At 38.6% G+C, this 21,003-nt stretch overlaps 2 protein-coding genes across 10 annotated transcripts in view; one reads left to right on the forward strand and one right to left on the reverse strand.

Annotated features, from left to right (window-relative positions):
- Positions 1-5,451, reverse strand: part of LOC107270016 — a 120,567-nt gene extending 115,116 nt beyond the window's left edge. For all 4 annotated transcript variants that reach the window (XR_003060404.1, XM_015744616.2, XM_025087506.1 and 1 more), the window contains exon 1: positions 5,180-5,451. Coding sequence is in view for 3 of the 4 variants with exons in the window: in XM_015744616.2 (XP_015600102.1) it covers positions 5,180-5,289 (110 nt within the window). In the remaining variant the exon portion in view is untranslated. The remainder of the gene's footprint in view (positions 1-5,179) is intronic.
- Positions 5,452-5,595: 144 nt separating this feature from the next.
- On the forward strand, positions 5,596-18,681 carry LOC107270005 (sterol regulatory element-binding protein cleavage-activating protein). Of its 6 annotated transcripts, none has more exons than XM_025087484.1 (13): positions 5,596-5,724; positions 10,583-10,765; positions 10,873-11,163; positions 11,253-11,433; positions 11,559-11,704; positions 11,890-12,988; positions 13,137-13,410; positions 13,585-14,645; positions 14,726-14,885; positions 14,983-15,166; positions 15,236-15,375; positions 15,468-15,679; positions 15,758-18,681. In XM_025087484.1, exons 2-13 carry the CDS (start codon positions 10,650-10,652, stop codon positions 15,935-15,937), a joined length of 4,044 nt encoding a protein of 1,347 aa, XP_024943252.1. In that variant the 5' UTR covers positions 5,596-5,724; positions 10,583-10,649; the 3' UTR covers positions 15,938-18,681. The 6 variants fall into 6 exon arrangements, with proteins under 6 accessions (XP_024943252.1, XP_024943254.1, XP_024943251.1 ...); XM_025087483.1 differs by lacking the exon at positions 5,596-5,724 and adding an exon at positions 7,556-9,095; XM_015744576.2 differs by lacking the exon at positions 5,596-5,724 and adding an exon at positions 7,680-9,590 and having other exon boundaries at positions 10,930-11,163.
- Positions 18,682-21,003: the final 2,322 nt, after the last annotated feature.

Here is a 21,003-nt window from a genome sequence, read left to right on the forward strand (position 1 = left end):
AAAGAGCAGTAAAAAACAGAAAGAGGCTTGAAAAAGGGTAACGTTTTCATAATGAAAAAAAAAAAGATAAAGGGTAACTTACCCCAGTACCTTCACGTGTTTGCATGGCAACCAGGATCGTTAAATATTACTAATCAGTCGTGCCGGTAAAAGGAATAAACGAATACAGGCGGCCATTTTTGTTATTCGGCAAATGGCAAATGGCTGAACGAAATTGCCAGGACAAAATTACACGGCTGTCACTCGGTACCACTTGATTTTTTTCTCTCTTTCTCTCTCTCTCTCTCCGATGCTTTCTCCCATCACTTTTTATACATATACAAACGTTCGTCTCTTTTGTACAATAATTATTCAAAGAAGATTAACGTCATTGCGTCCTATAGATACAAAACTGTACACCTATTACACCTATTGCTCTTTATATAAATACTATATATATATATATACACACACACAGAAAAATGACTCCTAGGACAAGTAACATAAATGATTTCGAACGAAGCGTAATGTTGTACATATCAGCCTCGACTTGCTAAGTATATTGTATTTGTAATAGGCCGATATCGAAATAATGATTATAAATCTTACCTATTTTCGTAATGTCTGCGCCATTGCGCGGAACAAACGACCGAGAGTGTTCTCGTTCGCGACTGAGACTTTCTCGAGTACGAAAGGGATACTGAAAATAGAGAAGAAAGACGCAAAAGAATTATGCGCCCAATGTCCTCGGTAACCGTGAGACAATGGCGACGCGTGTAAGTAAAATGAAAAATAATGCAAGATGCGCAGAACGATGCGCGGTGAATTACGATCGAGCGAACTTCGCGTTCGTCCGATTCTCGTTTAACCTTCGTTGTTTCACAGAACGTTCTTCCAGGATGGTTGGGATAAATATTGAATTTGACATATTCCGAGAAAGCGAAGACTCTGATATTTATTCTTTAGACTCTCCAGACGAGATTAGACGAAATTTATCGGCGATATTCAATATGGATTTTTGTAAATAATTAATTAATGTAATTGAGGTTAATAACCAATCCGATAGCTTTAAAAAAGGAGTTTTTAATATCGCGTTGCCAGTACATATGAATCTGGACCAAAGTCGCGTGTCGGATCGAAAAGAGGTATATATATAGTATATGTGTGTAGTAAGTAAAAAAATTTTTGTTTTCAAATTAGATTTATGCAAAAACCGGAAGTGAATAGCAATCGTAGGATTATAAAAAGATGTTCGCAATGTCAATGAGTAATAACGAAAAGGATATGAGTCCTTGAACAATAATAACTCGAACTTCCGGTTTAACGTAAACTAAAGAAAATCTTTTATGATCCTTTGAAAGAAAATGGCCGATCATCGGATAATGCGAAATCTTTCGTGACACGCGAGCTTTACGACTGATTGTAAATAGAATTGTCATTTTGTCATTTTCTTCTCCTTTTTTTCTTTTCGTCGTATTTTTTAAGTCAATCAGTATTACCGAATGGTGACTCTTGAGTTTGCTCAAAATTTTTGCCGAACGATCGATACCCGAATGACGTTCCGCTGACGAGCCGAGAATGCTAGATGGCAAGCTCAATTTTTACATTATTTTTGAAATTGTTTTTTAAATTATTAGAAAAAAATTTTTATAATTATTGTTCAACTCACGAGAGGAACTCCTACGACGATATAAATATGCGTGTAACGATACTGTAACATACTACATGTTTGTGCTGTCTCTAGAGAAGAATTATATATATATATATATTATATATATAAAGTAAAGTATATATATATGCTGCGACAAAACGATTTGCAAATTCTATAAATTTTATCCTAACTCGTTTTGGCGCAGATGACGAAGAATGAATGATTAATGATAATTATACGATATTCCTTACGTTACGATGTAACATTATATTTATTAAATAAACATAGTAAACAATATTTTATTCGACCTAAAATATATGAACATTAACGTTAAAAATCACCTCGATTCCATTTTTATCGAAATAACGAGTATCGAACCTAACCTGATCAGACAATATATATCATCAAATAATTCATCACTGTACCTATTGATTTAAGCCGATTCGAGTTCAAAAAGCATAGAATAACAGGAGAACCTAATAAAATTGTATAAACAGTAAATGAAAACGAAATTGAATGCCCTGGTCAGACGATAACAAGAAAATTAATGTATTTTCATTGACACAGGGAAAATTGGTAATTCCAGTGAATCACGTAAAATCTCCATATCAAAAATATACTACGGTCAAGGTAGAAATATTCGTATTCAATTATTATACGAGCCTTAATAAAAGACGTGGGTACCGTTATCACTTATCATTCGAGTAGTCAGGGACAATCAGACGAAACCCCGTTAATTAACTGACCCTTCCAGAATTCAAAGCCAGACGCAGTCCTGTGGTTTTTGCTATCTCGTGACGACAAAAAAATTAAAAGACCACAGGATCCTTGGCCACGACCAAACCGTTCACGGATTGGCTCCGGTAATTTCAGGCTTCCAGACCAAAATCCCTCAGTCCGTTCCTTCTCGTTTTGTCCCCAGCATCCGTGGGACAAAGGCTTATCAATCATATACAAAGAGTACCGAGAGCACCGAAAGCACTGCGGGGACCTGAAGTGCTTGTGCCACGGGGAGCCTTTGTTAATGGAAAGGAAATTGAACGAGTTGCAATTAAAACTTGGAACGAAGGTAGGTAAATCCAGGTAGTAAAGCAGCGCCGAACTTATCGAAACGAAGTTGCGCCGAACCGAAGAATTTCATGAGGGATGATCACGCTTCGTTAAGGCACGTGCACACCGTAATATCTATACCAGTGCAAAGCATGGATTGTTACTTGATTTTAGCAATTACAAAAGAATTACCTTGGTATCAGCTTGGATGTGCACTCGTTCTTAGGAAATTTTTAATGTGACGTCATTTTTGTTCAGGCTGTATAGCCAGACTTGCATCGTCCGTCTTAAGTTTTTTTTTTTTTTTTTTAATTTCGTTTGGAGACAAGTGGCGTACTAATTTATATGGAAATACCTCCCGACGGATTATAAATCACAGACTTCTCGTTGGCCACGACGACGTCGGCGTCGCGACGGACAAATTATTCTACGTATTCTACGAGGCGCACTTTTCTACTTGACGGTCTTTCTGCTTCCTTTTCTTATGCCTTGTTCATATAACTTTCTTTTAACGGTATCTTTCTTATGTAAACTATTGCTAAATTCTTAGGTCGCGTTCATAAGTAGACTAATTATATTCTGTGATAAATTTTTCTTTTTAGTATTAACGTACAGTGTAATTAAGATAATTCTAGTAGGAGCGTACATTGTATAGTGAAACATTGTTCGATCAATTATGAAATCCACGGGCGAAGCCAGTGTAGTAGAATATCGGGTGTCGAGTTTCGAAGTCTATGACGAGTTGTCTATTGCGCCATAACAGTGTGTACGGATGAGATTCCCTCTGGGTAATGCCTTACGCATAGGGAAACTTCTAGAAGTTTCTCTACTTTCAATCCTGATTTTCTCTCTCTCCTTCGAGGTTCTCTGTCCTTCCAGGCCAATTTTCATATTCAGTAATCAATAGACGGCCACAGTAATAGAAGTCAAGTAGAAGAGAAGCGGGATGGAAAGGATGAAGAGAGGAAAAAGAAAAAAAAATCCATCGATCGGTCGATCATCGATGATGGATTTTAATTTTAAACTCGAACCCAATCGTCCGTCTAGCGAAAGCTGCCGAAGGATTTGGACAGTCGAGATAGTCGAGAGTTCAGGAAATGGCTTAGCCGTTTGCCGATATAATAAAGTTGCGAAATACAAAAGTGAGACGGAAGGTAGATATTTCATTTTCCAAGAAAAACAATAAAGCAGAGATTCAGAGTCGGGTTCGTAAAGGTGTTGCTTACATTTCTCCTGTCCTTCATTTTCTCCTTTTTCTTGCTTCTCGTGTCTCTGAAGAGCTAAGACACATTGCGCGAGATTATTTAGTCGCGCGAAGAGGAAGGAAGGAGGAAGGAACGAAATTTTCAATTTACACTGCAGCGCAGCGCATCGAATCGAGTTTCAGAGCTGAACGAGTCCAAGTAAATTGGATCATTCGTTTAAGCGAGTTAAATTCACTTTTCCCATGATAAAAATTCTCTTCCAGACAGATACGATCGGTATACCCATTGAACGACGCGAAGTGAAGGGAAAAAAGAGAATTTAATAAAAAAAATTTCATTAACAAATTCCATCGATTTCATATTCATTACTTTTATCAGGTTCAATTCTTACCTCGAGTCTAAATCGATAAGGATACACAGTATATCAGATAGGCGGTTGACGTATCTTGGAGTGTCGGTAAAACGTATTGGTTGACGATAAAGAAAGAAGGTGACGAAGGTTCAGGGAGAAAACTCAGCGAGGAAATTCACGATCGTTCCCCGTTTAAGCGACTTGGAATCTTTTTTTTTTGTTTGGTCAAGCCGAAGGCCTCTTCTGGAACCTAGCGAAACTGGGAGCCGCCATTTATCTAAGGAACTTAAACGCGCCCCCGGAAAGCCAGCAAGATAAATTGCCATCCCAAGCACAGTGTAAGCCGGGCGCTCTTTTCTATAGTGTATTCACGGCGTGTAGCCGATAGCCAAGTGAGAAAATCCACTCGATCTCTGGCTGGCTAGGGAGACTGCCTGCCGGCTGACTAGCAGGGGATCGGGATCGTATCAAAAGTTTCTGCTGCAAACTCCGGAAATTCGAATTTATAGTTATACACTCCTACACAGACACAGCACAGGGATAACGTGAATCGTTTCAGTATACGTAACGAAAATGACATTTCTGCAATCATGTCTCAAGATGACGCAAGAGCACCATGGAATTAGGTGTTATCGCCAGACATTTGTAACTGGCGTAAAAGTAATTTCAACTTTCCCCTCGTTCGAAAACGCCCTCGTCCTCGACACCTTAGATTGGAAATGATTAAAGAACTCGAACAGTCTTGAAGTTATCAAAGAGAATCCAAAAAAACGAAACGAAGCGTCCTCTGCCCCTTACACTCCCTCCGCACAGACCGAAATGATAACCAGTGACAGCAGAGCGTGTCAAGACTGGATTTATGGACGCATCTAACGTACCTACCGAAGGAGCGCGACAGTGGCGCCGCCGTCGGCGTAACCCCAAACATTTTCTCAAACTTACCGCGGTATTTTAATTAGATTCGCTGGCGAGCAGGAAGAGGAACTTCCAAACAGTTTCGAACTACTGTGTCTTCTTGGTTGCGGCCGACGACTGTAAACATGTTTACACATCTTCGTATTTTCCGTCTGTAGCTTTCTCAACGAATTTTGCTACACCCTACCGACAATATCTATATATCTCGGCTATGTGACAAACGCACTCTTCCGCGACGTAGACATCCAGCTTCCCAGAGCAACTACTCGGCACTAAATCTCAGCTATTTAACCAAGAGACAATCACCGCACAAATATCCTCATAGGTACGACGTGTCTTTCTCGTGTAAAATTAGTATGCAGCAGACGACACTAGCGACAACTGGTGGGACATACGTATATGAGAGTCGTTAATATTTATCGTTTGGCTTTATTAGAAGCACCGTTCACCAGGAGTCTTTGACGTTTTGACCTCCGAGAACTTTTTCCAATCCAATCTTTGTCGGATCCAGAGTACGCTTCGTATAACGGGATATGTCGCTGACATTTTCGTTAAGAATTTCAGGAATGCAGGTAAGTGAAAATGCATGGGTAGTTATTGAGAGACTTGGAAAAATATGGCAAACGTGTTTCAAGTATTAGGAGAGGGAGGCATAACGATAATCAGCAATGCATTCAAGCGTGATCCTGCGTGAATGAATATTATTACGTATAGCAGCCTGTAGACTTCAATAAATCATATTTAGTGGGAGATAAAAATTTGGATACCTCGATGAGTGAACGATTCGAGGAAACGATTGCATAATGTCTCTTTTGACGCACTGTATTTTTAAGTCAGTTTCATGCGTGTAATTTAAACTAGGATTTCCAGTCTTCGTTACAGCATTTTGTGTATCGTTAGACTATTTCTTGTCCGTACTATTTATATCTTTGCGTAGTAAATATACAGATGGTGTCACTATACGGTTAATGACCTGTCATAAACGATGTACTGAAAATAATGGCGATCAGCATACACGGCTGGATTTTTTAGCTCAATGCGTCTTCGATAGTTACGCCATTTGGGGTATCGATCTTTCTCAAAGTCATCGGACAATACATGTCATAGCTCATAGGCATCAGTCTCACAATCAATTCGTAGGATTACTCGTTGATAAATCGTAATCAAGTTTGGATTTTCCTATGCTCTGATTTGTAAGATTCATTTACCAAACATTGTTTCACGATTCGCGAACCGCGACGCACTATTACAAAACGCAGAGCTATGTCGGTCCAGAAGTTCGGTGTGATTTTTTGACGGTTAGAATGCAACGCAAGTATAACCAAATGACGTGTTTTCCATAAAGTAACGTAACTATCTGGTAAGATGGAAAAATAAAATATATTTAGTGTAAAGTCATGCATATGCATACTTTTTAACGTTTTATGCAGCGATACGAATGTCTTGCTAGAGACGTCATAGTTTTCAATCTACAAAAAAAAACACATTAAACTCATAAACAAGCTTATAGATAGGCTTGAAGAAATTAACGATATTCGTAGAACAAAGCTGTAGGTTATTGTGCCCTTCTATAAATTTACTAACAAGAAACGGCGCTATCTTGCGGTTGGTTCAGCAACCACTTTAACAGTGAATGCCTCGCCTTCGAAATCCACGAATGGAATGAGTAATCGTAATCACGAAAGAGACGTCGGACTGAATCTGCTTTGATATTTTCTTTAAGTTTCTTTCTGCATCTTTTTTCTCTGTTTCTATTAATCTTTCCTTTCGTTCCGTCTCACTCCGTTTTATCGCCGTCTCCCTCTTCTTCTGTTTACGTATCTCATACACGTCATAGCTTTTGAAACGCATTTACAAGTTTTTATAAAATAAGCAGTTTAACTATCACTGCCAACGTACTGAAAGCTGGTCAAGGTTTACATAAGAATTAACTTTAAATAAAGTCTTTAACTGAATGAGGATAAGACTCTTGCTTTATATGTATGTACATGCGCATGAGTTACATGCAAAGAAAGGAAGAGTCATAAATTAATATTATTATGTACTATATGTGCACTGTTAGCTATATGTATACATACATATATTATTCTACGCCTTGTGTTTAATTCGTTATTGATAATCATTATTCGTTGACTGGACGTACATATTTACGGCAGTAAAAAATAGGGGCTATGACGCACGACACTTTCGCACGTTTTATAAGTACTTCTGGCAAGTTCCTGAGAAATGTGAAACTGAATAGTTTTGAGAAAAGGATAAATAACAAGACGGCCATCGTTTTTTTTTTTCTTTTGAATGCAGGTAATACGCATACGGGCACTTGATCCCTGGTTGACATTGACCATTTGACTGACCGCCTAATTTCCATTTGTTACGCAATTGATGCAATTAGATACGTCAATCGGCGAGATAATAGGCTATGGAAAGGTTTCGCCCAGAACGTTCTGACGCTCGAGACCGCATGAAAACTTGTTTTTGTAAGGTCTGATATGCATTAACAAACTTTGTAATGTTACTTTGTAAACAATAATATTCCACTACTTCCGTTCGGTCTTTCGGAAATATTTAATGAGACTATTCCAGCGAGGAACAAATGCTCACAGACGGTACCGTGTTATAGACAGTTACCTTGTTATCATAAAGAAACGAGGCGCCGGCCCGTCGGGAAGCAAGTCAAGTTTAGTAGTACTGCATGCGCCAAATATTCTGCCGCCCCAACACCCGTGACTCGTGCGTATATTTAAATTATCTGACCAATTCACCAATAGCATACCTTTGTATTAGGTATATATAATGCGGGAAAAAGTGTGAGGTCGATGCTCGACGACATCGTCGAGGAAGAGGACAAGGTTGAGTCCTCGCTAAGAAAACTCAATGAGAAGAAAAGAGATAGGGTGGAAAATAGTTGAAAGTTGATGCTAGCAGTCCAAGCAGAAGTAAATCTGAGACACCCTTAGACTTCGCTTTCACAAGAATATTCCTCCTCGTTGAGCTCCTCCAGCAGAGTAATCAGTCTCCATCTCGATATAGCGACTACGACGACGACGCTCTAAGTGAATCTAAAGGCTTAGGGCATTGCTCCTCTTCTCTACCTTCTCCTGCTCGTTCACTTTTCGTACTGTCTCTGTCCCACCTTCTAGTTTGTCATGATCCGCCTCGTCTCAGGGCTGAGTTACCGCATGCTGGTACAGCCACTTTTCTTTGCGTTCCATATTTACCGCCGGCCCTGGAGCTGAGGTTGCTTTCAGATGACTATTACGTAGCGTGAAACCAAAGATCACATGTACCAATGAAGTAGCAGCGTGCGCGACTTCGCCAAGCAAACAGTCAAACAGTCAAGTTGTCGGTGCTGTTGGCTTCGAGTGGAACACTTACATTACGTTGAATTAGAGTCGGCACTCCAGTAGACATCGCCAGTCTTACTTGGGTGACATAAGACGTCGTGTAACAAGGCCACGGTCGTAATCTATATAGTCTACAATTCCTCTTATCTTCGTAGCAAGAGAAGCGCTGCTTTCCTACGCAAGTTCTACATTTTTCGTAATACGGGCTACCCCCGCCAACCGACCTTTCACGGAAAGACGAATGTGTCGAGGATGTTGCTGTTTTCTTCGTGACTGCTGTGCTTTCGGGAGTGTTCCGTCGATAAGAAGCTTATCTCAGTGGCAAAGGCTAGGGAGAAAAAAATGCTCTCAGCCAATTACAGAATCAAATCTTCTTCTACGTGTAATCGGTGATCATCGTCATGTGTAAAAAAGTTAAAGTGAGAAAAGTAACGACAGTGATAGTGGCGAGTGGCTCATGTGCGTCGAACTACCTTACATAGAAAGGAACCTTTTTTCGCCTCCTAGTGAACGGAGTTTGATAAAACAGTGTTCGGATTGCCGCACGTCGTCGTTTCCCGACGAAGCTTCACCGGCATGTTGTCGGCGAGTGTCACGCGGTAAGGTAATTTTTACTTTTCACCACGTGTGCGTCTGTCACAAGTGCAGACTCTACACCTGCGATTGGTCGATCGTGGAGGCTCGTCAGTGTGTTTAAAAATAAATTAGTGCTCCTTTACCTTCTCCTTTGCGGTTAAATCGAACCGGGCAGTGCACTCGGTGTTCGTAACACGCAATTCGCGCTGAGTTTCTGTGACGTGATTTGCGACCAACCTGTGGGCAGTTTTTAACAATCTTTTATGTAGTTTGTCGTGACATTTGATACACGTGTGAAATCGTCGCAGTTTACGGTAAAGACGTTTCAAGTCTCTTAATTCTATACGTGCCATTCGTGAATGCCAACATAACCTCAAATTCGCGCGTAGGCTAGTGCTCGTTTTTGCGTGTCGTGAGTTATTTTTGTAACTGCTCCCATCTCTAATCTTAGGTGGAATTTTGCAAAATATATTGCGACATCGAAAATTTTTGATCGACATCCTTAATTTGACTTCACGGTAAGTCACTCTCTGTATTCTCTGACTGACGTATTGTTCGAATAATTGAATAATTTACTTCATCAAGACCACTGTATTTCACATGAATTTTTCCTTTTTGGCATTTATGCACTTGCTTCAATCTTTGAATAAGACTGTCATCCTAAAATATAATGATCAACTTATGACTTTTATGATTTACTTAATGTTTCAGACTTCATATGTCAATATATACTAGTTCATACAGTTAGCTTATATGATTAATTTGAATGCTCATTCGTGCAAACATGGATGAACTCGTCACTGCATTATTTCAACCCATTAATATATAATAGGTATACTTATAGCTTAGTAGAAATATGGGCATAATAATGTGATTATATAGATTGCGTAACATCATTGATAACAAAAGCAAAACATGCAGAACTTGTGATCTATTTTTTATGTTTTTTCCTTGAGCATTACTTATTGCTTCTGGTACTGCTCTTTCCATGTATGTTTTTATCATAGACATTTACAGATTTATAATCACATCAATTATATTAAATGACTTATCTTGACTTCACTGACATGATTCAAATATTAGTTTTCTATGTTAATCAATTTAAAGCATTCTAGGATTCTTCAAAACATCAGCAATTAATAATTGATACCATATACGATGATCAGATTTATGATTAATCTCTAAGCATAGGAATTTTTTTTATATCATAGCATCAGATCTGTTTTGATAAAATGAAGTTTAAATTGATGAGAAGTGATACTCGAGGGACTATTTTATATCAAATTACTTACATAATAAATCGGTTCTGACTACGTAACAAAGATTAAACTTATTTCAATATTAGTATCCGAGTTTGTCTTCACAGGGAAATTTGTACGGCTTTTAAAGTTTCGATCACGAAGTAACATTAAAATCCTTTCACCTATTGACTCCTCGTAATAGATCATAATATTGTCTTAAGCAAATTAAATAATTATTTAATTGAAACTTTCTTTGTGAAATCAAACAGATCCTCACGGAGGGTTGGAAAACATTTACTACTGCAAGAAATGTTACCAAGAGGATCATAGAGTGCGATGTCTCGCAGCCTGCCAGATAGGGTGGCAGGGCTCTACTATGCCCATGGCCTATTTTGTTCCTCTCACCCTGTTGCCGTTATATCATTGGCGATCTCCGTAGTTCTACTATGTTGGTCAGTAATGATCAATAAATTATCATAGTTATACTATCATTATAAAATTCTTAAATACACTTATCACGTAAACAGTGTTTATTTCCTGTATCATTAATATAACCTAGCCGGTTCTTCAAAGTGTGTCACGTCTCAAGAGAAAACTATGGAAATGATGTTTACAGCTATCCATTGGTAAATCTTCCCATGCCGGGAAACGTACCTCGGACCGTGATCAATCATACCATAGTCCCAGTGAATGCCTCAGAGAGTTCTGCACTTTACGTTCAACAAGTAGTCCTGCGAGTTGGGGTCGTACCCTGGTCAGAGGATCTTGCACTGTCCGACGCCTTTAGAGGACCACTTTTTGAAATTTTCAATCTCCTTGAAATAATACGGAACTATCAGGATCCTGAGACGTAAGTGTTTTTTGGACTTGTGAGAGAGCTAAAAAAATGGAAGTATAAAAGACACCAAAGTACCATCACTATCTCATGTCGTTTACTAGGCTAAAAACTCTTGGACAAGTTTGCCTGCATATAGAGGCTGTCAAGAGAAGAAATGCAAAAAAGTCAGATGTCTTACCAGAATATAATTGTTTGGTATTGTCACCGGCTAATCTCTGGCAGCAAAGTATTGAGATGTTTAATCAGGATACCAATCTTATTGGCACTGTCTTCTCTTATCAGGTATATGCAACTCTAGACTTTTTTTTTAATATCAACGATCAATAATGCCGACTAGACTGTTGAATCTTTGAAAAATAATTGTATTGATAATAGGGCGTCTATTAAATTCTTTCACTTTTGCATAGAATCTTCAACGAGGCAAGATAAGTTTGGCAGAAATGATGTTCGGCATGAATCTGAAAGAAACGGGGGTGAAGAGATATCCAGTCCGCGTGAGGCAACGAATTTTGCAATACGCCGTGACAATTTTTTTAAAAGAGTACGACCCTCGGTAAGTCAAATAAATAAAAATTCTTAAAAATGCATTATCCGCTCCTCAAAGACTAAAAGATAACGGGGACTTGCTGAAGTGGTTTCTTCTATACTTTTTCAACTCCATCAGAGAGCAACTTGGATAGCAAACAAACCCTAGTCCTCGCCTTCAAGCTTTGAGTTATATAATAAATTCTCTTACAGATTTGTCAAAGGACTAAGAAATCGACTGACGACGTATTATCCGCTCCATCAATTGGAAGAAAAAAATTCTTCCTACGTGATACCCACCGACGAAACTCTGCATGTCTTTTATCCTGGGGAATTTAATTATAGCGACTTGTTTCCTTTGACCATGACGTTCTTCGCTCTCTTTTTTTATGTATACTTTTCGGTTCGCAAAATAGAGCTTGTGAAATCAAAAATTGGAATGGCATTCAGTGCAAGCGTTACAGTAGTTGCGTCACTTTCCATGAGCGTAGGTCTCTGCTTTTTTTTCGGACTGACGCTCAGTCTGAGCGGAAAGGACGTTTTTCCGTACCTGGTGGTCATCGTCGGGCTTGAGAATGTCTTAGTGCTCACCAAGAGCGTCGTGAGCACTCCAGCCCACTTGGATGTTAAAATTCGCGTAGCGCAAGGATTATCCAAAGAAGGATGGTCGATCACAAAGAATTTATTAACCGAAGTCACGATATTGACGATTGGCCTTTTTACCTTTGTACCTGCAATCCAGGAGTTTTGCATCTTTGCTATCGTTGGACTCCTGAATGACTTTTTTCTTCAAATGGTCTTCTTTTCGACCATCCTAGCGATTGACATCAGAAGGATGGAATTGTCAAGTGAAAACTCCAAACTTCACGCGTCGAATATTCCCGGATCACGCAAGCAACAATTCACCACGACGATTTCAAATAAAAAGCCTAATATTTTTCGATCCAAGTCCCATCCAAGATTAAACGGAATATCGACTGGTCCTACCAACGTAATTGCTCCTAACACGCAAAATACTCCCACCTTGACGAAGATTCCAAAACGATTGAGGCTTGTGCACTTTTGGGCGAGAACGAGAATCTTCCAAAGAGCCTTCATGGTCTGGATGGTCGTCTGGATCAGCGTGATCATTTATAATTCCGGAATTATCGAACACGTCATTCACCTTAGTGATACGCTCAAAACAGATTCAGACATCGATGGATACACCATAGACAGGCCGCAGACAGTAAACAATTATATTGAGTTAAATACATTGAAGCCTGTCCTTACGTCGACCTCAACTGTTTTACCAAATCATTTGAAAGAGCAGGTAATCATGCGAATAATTTAAATATTATAGTTCCTTATTATTACTATTTGATAGTTCGCCTTAGTTTATTTATATTGATACTTCCTTAACGTTCCAAGAAGAAGCTTGAACTTTGACATGTATTAACTACGTTCTCTTTTTGTTTAAGGATCCATTCTCGAATAATATTACAGAGGAATTAAATAAATTGAGACCCGTTGACTTCCCGCCATGGAACCGCTTATCCCTGTATCATTGGTCATCCATATTGTCAATGTACAATATTTCATTGGCCGATGAACAAATAACGATACTTCCAACGATAAAATTATCGCACGCAGTCAGTCCTCAGCTGGTCAGGCAAATCAGCAATCCAAATGACGTGCAGGAATTTCAATGGCAGAGTTTTGCGACTGCCGCCCTTGACCCATTGGATTTTTCAGGTGAGCGAGCGATAACGTAAACGGAAGTTGCTAGGTATACAGTAATGTAACTTTATAAACTCTAATTCATTCTAGAAAAATCTAACCCATTCTTAATTTCTTGAATCATTAGTTTTCCATAACCAATTAAGCATTGCCTATCGGCAACACTGCTATATTCCACTCGTATTTTAGACATGGAGATGCCAACAAGATCTGAAGGTCGAGGTTTCAACACGGATGCGCCTTTTGTACCATCCAGTCCCATGGAGATATTCTTTGCTGCTTTACTGTGTCTAGTCAGCGTGATAGTAGTCGCGTACACTATGGTCGTCCTGTACCGTTGCATTTGTTCAAGAAATTACGCGGAATGGCGTGCCAGTTGGTATCAGCAGGAGAAGTCTCAGGATTCGGTGACGCAGTTAGTGATGGAGGCGGTGCCATTGGTTTTGGAGGGTCATACTCAAGAGGTCGAGTGCATCGCTACTGATGGGAATACAATAGCTAGTACCTGCCTGGCTGGTCACATCCGAGTTTGGGATTCAACATCTGGAGAACAATTGGCTCACATTGACAGAAAACACTTCTTCAGCAGTCCAAGAAAGGATCTTATGCGTCCAGTTCCTGATCCTGATGAACTTATGTCTGATTATGAAAGTGGCTCTCCACCTTCCAGAGGAGAAATGGAAGCCGCCACGTCACTTGGATTTTATTCAGCCTCATCTAATGTTCATGCAAGGAAAGTGTCACCCACTTCATATCCACACTGCAGGGGCGACACTAGCGGTATGAATAAGAGGCACTCTATGGAAAATTCTTTGGATTACGATTATCAAATAAATGAATTCCCATCGGACAAGCAAAAGTTGGTTCGACGGAGTTTGGATCAGAATTTTGAATTCCCTGATTTAAAACCAGTCATCAATACAAAGTTCTCGACGATGAAGTATTCGCCCACTCAGGCAAATTACGAGCAAGGTTTTGAATTTGGTGAACGATTCAAACAGCTGTTTAATGAACATAGAACCGAGGAATTGGATAAGTGTGAAAGCGCTGAGCAGCTTGTTTCCTGTCCTGGTAGATTAAATAAAAACGATTTAATGGACAGCATGACGTCTTTAAGTACAGACAGAACGATGCAAATAGCACCAAATATATCGCCTATATGGTGCATCGATTATCAGGAAAATCTAATTGTTGTGGGCTGTGCCAATGGAAGTTTAGAATTTTGGGAGGGTACTACAGGTCGATTTAAGGTTTGCTATTTTTATCCTTATAAAGAAGCAAACCTCAGCGTACATGGAGTAAGAATGGGAATTCTTTTTTTTTTTTCTAGTGTTTATTCGAGGACGGTTCTGGACTGGGAATCTCAGCAGTGAAATTTGTGGGCAACAGAGTAATAGCTGCTAAATTGAACGGATCCGTAGACTTTCTACAACTGGAAAGTTACAGCGAAGGTCAACAGATTGATTGGGGCTTCACGTCATACAGACGAAGTAAGTCAATCACAATGACAGTAGTAATTGCTGATTTCTTTTATATTTAAAGAGATTTAACGTAAGCTCAATGCATGAACTCAATTGCCTATTATAGCACATGTCAGGACAGGCAGTGCAGGATCACCAATGGATGTAAACAACATAATGCAACCCGAGGAAGACTTGCGTTGTATGAAAATAGCATCACACAGGGCTCATCAGCAACCTATAACTGTCCTGGATAGCGAAGGTGGTCGTGTTCTGACAGGAAGTCAGGATCACACACTTAAAGTGTACAGGTAATAAAACTCTCTAAAAAAAAAGTATAAAATTAAATCATTTCAGGTTAATTGAATTTATCTGTTCAGGTTAGAGGATCAACTTCCCTTGTACACGTTACATGGGCATTGCGGCCCGATATCCTGTCTGTTCATTGACAGGGTCAGCCCCATGACCTCTGGAAGTGGATCTCAAGATGGACTGCTATGCGTCTGGGACCTTCTTACTGGTAAATTCAATCGCCTAGACTCCCATACAGTCCTTGATGGTTCAATTATAACTTATTTACGTTCTCCTTGTGGTGGTAATGCTGTGTTACAGGAATGTGCATGTATAGTATCCAGGCGCACGACGGCGCGGTGGCAGCCATAACCTGTTCGGCCTCCTACGTAATCAGTATCGGTGCCGACGAGAGGTTATGTGTCTGGGAACGATTTCAAGGTCATTTATTACACGCCCTTCCAGCACACAGAGCAGCCTACAGTCCACAGTTGGTTATGCTGACGCATCATCTACTCATCACTAGCAATCAGGTAATGAAGCATTTTATAAAGATCAATAAGTTTTTATAAATTATCTACTCCGAGCTTGTTCTTCTCCTCCATTTGCAGGGATCTCTGGTGGTGTGGGATGTCAGGACGGGTGATCCCGTGCGAGAAGTAACGTTGGGACACAAAGACAGTTGCATCTTCGTGAAGCAAATGCTCGCCCTGCGGGACAGTGTCGTTTGCGATTTTGGCCGACAGCTAAGAATAGTCAGATTTCCATTGGTCTCCGACAAACTTGACTAAACTTTGCGGCGAGCCTGTACATAGCGGATTTTATTTATTAAAATCGAAGTCTGCTCGATTCGATGCCGTTTAAGATAAGGACATAAAGCGACATCGACTCGTACGTTTTTATACTTGTTTTATCCGAATGTTAGGTGTACTTTGCTAGCTGTTTGTCAAAGAGCTGCTGTGGCTTCTTTGAACAATTTTATTCCGACCTACGTGCCCATACGGAAATACGACGATGCCACGGTTAATCAATACATTTAATTAATTAGACGTAGACGCGATGACTCTTTTTAGAACACAGTCATGATTTTCAAGAAAGCAGAATACATTTGCGAGGTTTCAAGTACCACCTCTAAGTTAGAGTAGTTGTATGGTGAACACCATAATGGTACACCAGGTAATATCGACATCATTGTCACTCGCAAAGAAATGTCACGTAACAGGCGTTCCGTTTGTACGACGTGAAGTAGACTGTTAACTTGTGTAAAAATTGTTAGATCAATCACAAAACAATCGACACACCTACTCGATTCCAGTGTGAAACAAACATCGAAAATCATTGACTCTGTACCGCGGAGATTAGACTATTTTGTCATTATACGTATAAGTATAAGACTTAAGGGATAATGCATCGACCGGATCATTTAATTGTACAAAGTGATGGAGCAACAGGTGCCTTCCGTGGTATCCGTTTGATAGAAACATTTCTGAGACAGCACTAACGAATTCGCTACCTCCTAGAAGATATCCAATCGTTCTGTAATATTCATTCATCGTATACGCTAGATTATATTCTTTATACTATTTTTTTTTTGCAATTGGCTGTGTCATGTATTAACTCGAGAGGCTTCATATTCGATGTTACACAGACGCGTTTGAATTTCGTCAGAATAGAACAGTGGGGTTGATTAAATTATTTGTCTCGATATCATGCGAAGTTAAGATGCATAAAAGCATTAGCCAAAACCGGTGCTGTTCTTTAAAGCAAATATAGAGCTAATCATTATAGGATCTTTGAACACAGAACCAACGAAGCGCAAGAGACTTTTAATAGCAGTTTGAAATCTTAAGAGAGAAATTGCCTGTCCTGCTCTATATCTTGAATTGCGTATTAACGTATAAATTAGAAAAGAATATCGGACTCTGTTCTGGGTGATCAAAGTTTTCACTGTACGTCGTTCTCTAGCTTTTATTTTTCAATTCACGTCCATATAAAACTAGAGTAATGGAAAACCGTTGTAAGTCCAACAGTGCCTTGTTAAACGATCGTAGATCTTTATTGTTCCTCCGGGCGATCGATCATCCTTATGCTGCGTTTATACTGAGCAACGATTATCGACAGTTTTTCTATCTTTTAGGAAAATTAAAAAAAGGACAGTATTCCCTGAGAGCATTGTCACTCGCTAACGCACTGGCAATAAAGATAGAAGACAGTCGATAATTACTTTCTTTCCAAGTATAAATGTAGCGTTAGAATTCATCATTCAAATCTTTTTAAACGATGCGCCTCATTCAAAATCAAGGGAGATGATCTCGAATTATCCACTCGTATCACGTAGTGGTATTATAAAATTTGAATGGTGGCTCAAGAAAGTTGATTCACGTGATACGACTTAAAGGTATGAGCCATCCTCAGATAAAAAAATAATTATCCAGGGGAGAAACGATTGTCGGAGTAACTATCATTTCATTCACGATATCGATAAGAAGATGGTCTCTCATAATTATGTTGCTGGCGACCCCCTGTCTCCCCTTTCCCTCTCCTATCCCCCCTCTCTCCTTTTCCCTTAATCTAATTAACTCTACCGTAGCACGCTCTTTGCCTTGTAAAAGCGCTACTTACTTGTAATTATCTATATAGGAGTATATTGTATATGTATATTTTCATAAAAGAAATATCATTGAAAGCGGTTAAGCGCGAATCCTATTTTGATAGAGTAAAAGGGCATAGAAAGCGTAGAATCCTTAGCTTTTACGTATATGTGTAAGTCGTTGAGCGGGATGAGCGAAAATTTCAAAAAAAGAAAATGGGAAGGTAAAAGAAAAAAAAGCGCATATAATGTCGAGCGCATAAATACATATTGTACGTATATTATATAGTTTATAACAGACAAGAGGTTATCGTACAAAAACGTTGCATCTATGTAATTATCAAGAAAATTGGGCATTTTGTTATTCGTTGGTTATCTATTTTAGGAGAAAATTTTTTTCGTTGGCTCCACGATCCCTCGTCTTATCGGGGCACATGGATGTGCACTAGCCTTAAGGAGTAATATTGGGATGTAAAGAAGGACAAAGAATTTAAATATTCAGAGATGCCGGGTGGTAAGAAAAGTGAAAAGTAGAAGGAAAGAAAGGTTCAACTTTAGACTGAATAACTTTAAAAATTTTCTACTAACGAATTTTATTTTCTGACATTCTTGTTAGAAGCGAAGAAAGTGAGTTGCGCCAGCGACAATTTCAAGTCGGGCCACGGAGATAGGGTTATATTTTTCTGAACCAAAGTTATACACGCTAATGGATCGTACTCAGAGTATCAGAGGTCAAAGGGCAGGAGTATATATGCACCTAGTGACAGGGAATATTAAAAATAAAGAAAAATAAATAAACAAACGCTTCTAAACAAGGCCATTGACTGGCTACAAATAACATATGTGTCGAAAGAGCTGCGTGATTTTTATATTTATTTAATTTAATTAGGATAAGTATGTTTTATGCTAGAATCCATCGTTCTTAATAAATTATCATGTTTAATACTCGATGCCTATTGCTACTCGACGATGACAATGATCGCAATTCTTTATTTATAAGTTTCTAACCTTTGTCTCTTTTGTTTTCTGCACAGTCCTCGATAGTCTGGAAGATCCTCTTAGCGACGATCACAATGAAAACACTTGTCACTTATCATCCATGATAATATCTGCATTTGCATTTGACGTCATAGCGTGTATGTCTTAATCCTAATTATTATCTAGATATTCTTGAAGATTATTCTTAAAAAAAAAAAGGGAAATTTGTATTTATTTATTTTCTTCGTACACATTTTTTTGTCGAGGCTTCTCGCGGTCAGAATTTTATTATTTAAATCCCTGGCTTCCGGTTGGATGCTGCGTCTAGTTTCAACGTATGGCCGACGTTTCGCAGACGTTAGTCTGCATCGTTAGGGTTAAGAAGCTTATCCGTATAAATTATCGATCATGCCGTCGAGTCTTTGAACTCGTGTTATACCTTTTTTTTGAAAGAGAAAAAAAATGACTAGAAAAGTTTAATATGCACTTGCTGCCACCTGGTGTGCTTTTGTGTGCCACATACCGATAAAGTCATTACATGTGACATCTGCGCTGACGATGCTGCCTGCATGTGACGTACTAATTAATGCCGTGTTAAAGACATCCGTGGGTCGTGGGTGGATGTAACGTTTTGCGAATGAACGAGTAATAATTTTTTAAATCTGCATGTAAAAGTCATACGCGATTTTTTGTCTTTTACTAAATGGACTTTTTTTTTATAGGATTTTACAATGTTTTAGGGATATTCCAGGGTTGGATATTGTGTCCCATTAAAATCCAGGGAACGACATTCGCGCGTCCATTTGTCTGGGAATTCAATTAACGAGGATTTACATGCATTGGCTTAATTTATTTATAGTATCAATTTCAATGGATTTAATGCACTCTCTCGCCCATAAAGGAAAAGTACAGTGTATATTAATGATACGTTGATGATACGTCGGGCGTTATCAAAACTGTTCCCAATGGCTGTATTATGAAATTTATAAAAAATGCTGTTCAGTTAATTAAAATTTACATATCTATAGGAATATCAGAGTCATTAAGATTTTTCTTTTAAACATTCAATAATTGATTCTTAGGGTCGAGTCCATAAACAGTTTATTGTTTGAACTCAGTTCAATTGACCGATTAGCCAATCAGATACCTGCAATTTTTAAGATAAACCCCGTTTAAACAATGAACCCTGCTTGTGAAACTGGACCTTAAAGTTTCTGACCGACCAATCGATTAAGACCATCTGATACTATTTATACTTTTGTTATGGGCTGATAAATTAATTACTCCGCACATTATGATCTAATATATGCTGTAATTTTGCAGCGTATGCAAATTAATTAACTTTTAATTGACTTTATTGAACAAAATTTTTAACTTTATCTGCGTGCAATAAAGTAACGTGTTTTTAATTTTTTCAAGTTGAAACGGGGAAGGGAGTGGAAAATTTCGTGACGAAAGAATTATTTACGACAGTTATGCTCCTCTGTTATTAAAAATACATCTTAATATACTGATTCTTCGAAATCGTATCTTGTGAATTTTTGAAAAAAAAAATATATATATATATTTACTTACAAAATTTTATCTTATAACGAGAAGCAAGTATTTTGGATTTGAGACCAAAAATATTGGCTAAGTCCTACGCTGAACTTTACGTATTTGTAATACTCGGTTACTACGTAGATTTCTACTTTATCGACTGTTGACTTTTCCCAAGGCTTCAATATTAGTGATACAATTATTTATACCTAATTACCGATAAATTGGCGTTTAGCTATACATTGTTTGGCTTCTCCCACCAATGATCGGAAGCTGCTCTTTCGCTGGTTCACCTATTGACGCTCGGGTGCTAAGAAATTGTTACGTAAAAATTTTATCGATAAGCACGATCTTAATATCGAAAAAAATGTATTTTTACAAATATAGATGAATTGCGAGGTTAATCCATCGACAATCTGATAGAGTCTGGAATTGTACGAGAAATTATTTTTCTACTTATATCGATCCCTCTATGATTTTACGACACATTGAATTTTTTCCTCCTACAAATCTTTTGTCGGCTTCGCAACTGAATAAACTTCTAACTCAATTTTGTATACGTCGATAAGACATACGTAGAAAGAAAAAGTATATACACTAGAGCGAGCTGTTTTCATTTTTAACAGATTAAAATATAAGTTGCAAGCGTTACGCAAAGAGAAGATAAAGTAGAGATGAATGACACACGATTATTTATAACACAGCAGACATATCGGAGCGTTAAAAGCGTAATTAGAATTTAGAAAAATG

This window comes from Cephus cinctus, unplaced genomic scaffold (assembly GCF_000341935.2).
Source record: "Cephus cinctus unplaced genomic scaffold, Ccin1 Ccin1_scaffold0696, whole genome shotgun sequence".
In the NCBI taxonomy this organism is placed as follows: domain Eukaryota; kingdom Metazoa; phylum Arthropoda; class Insecta; order Hymenoptera; family Cephidae; genus Cephus; species Cephus cinctus.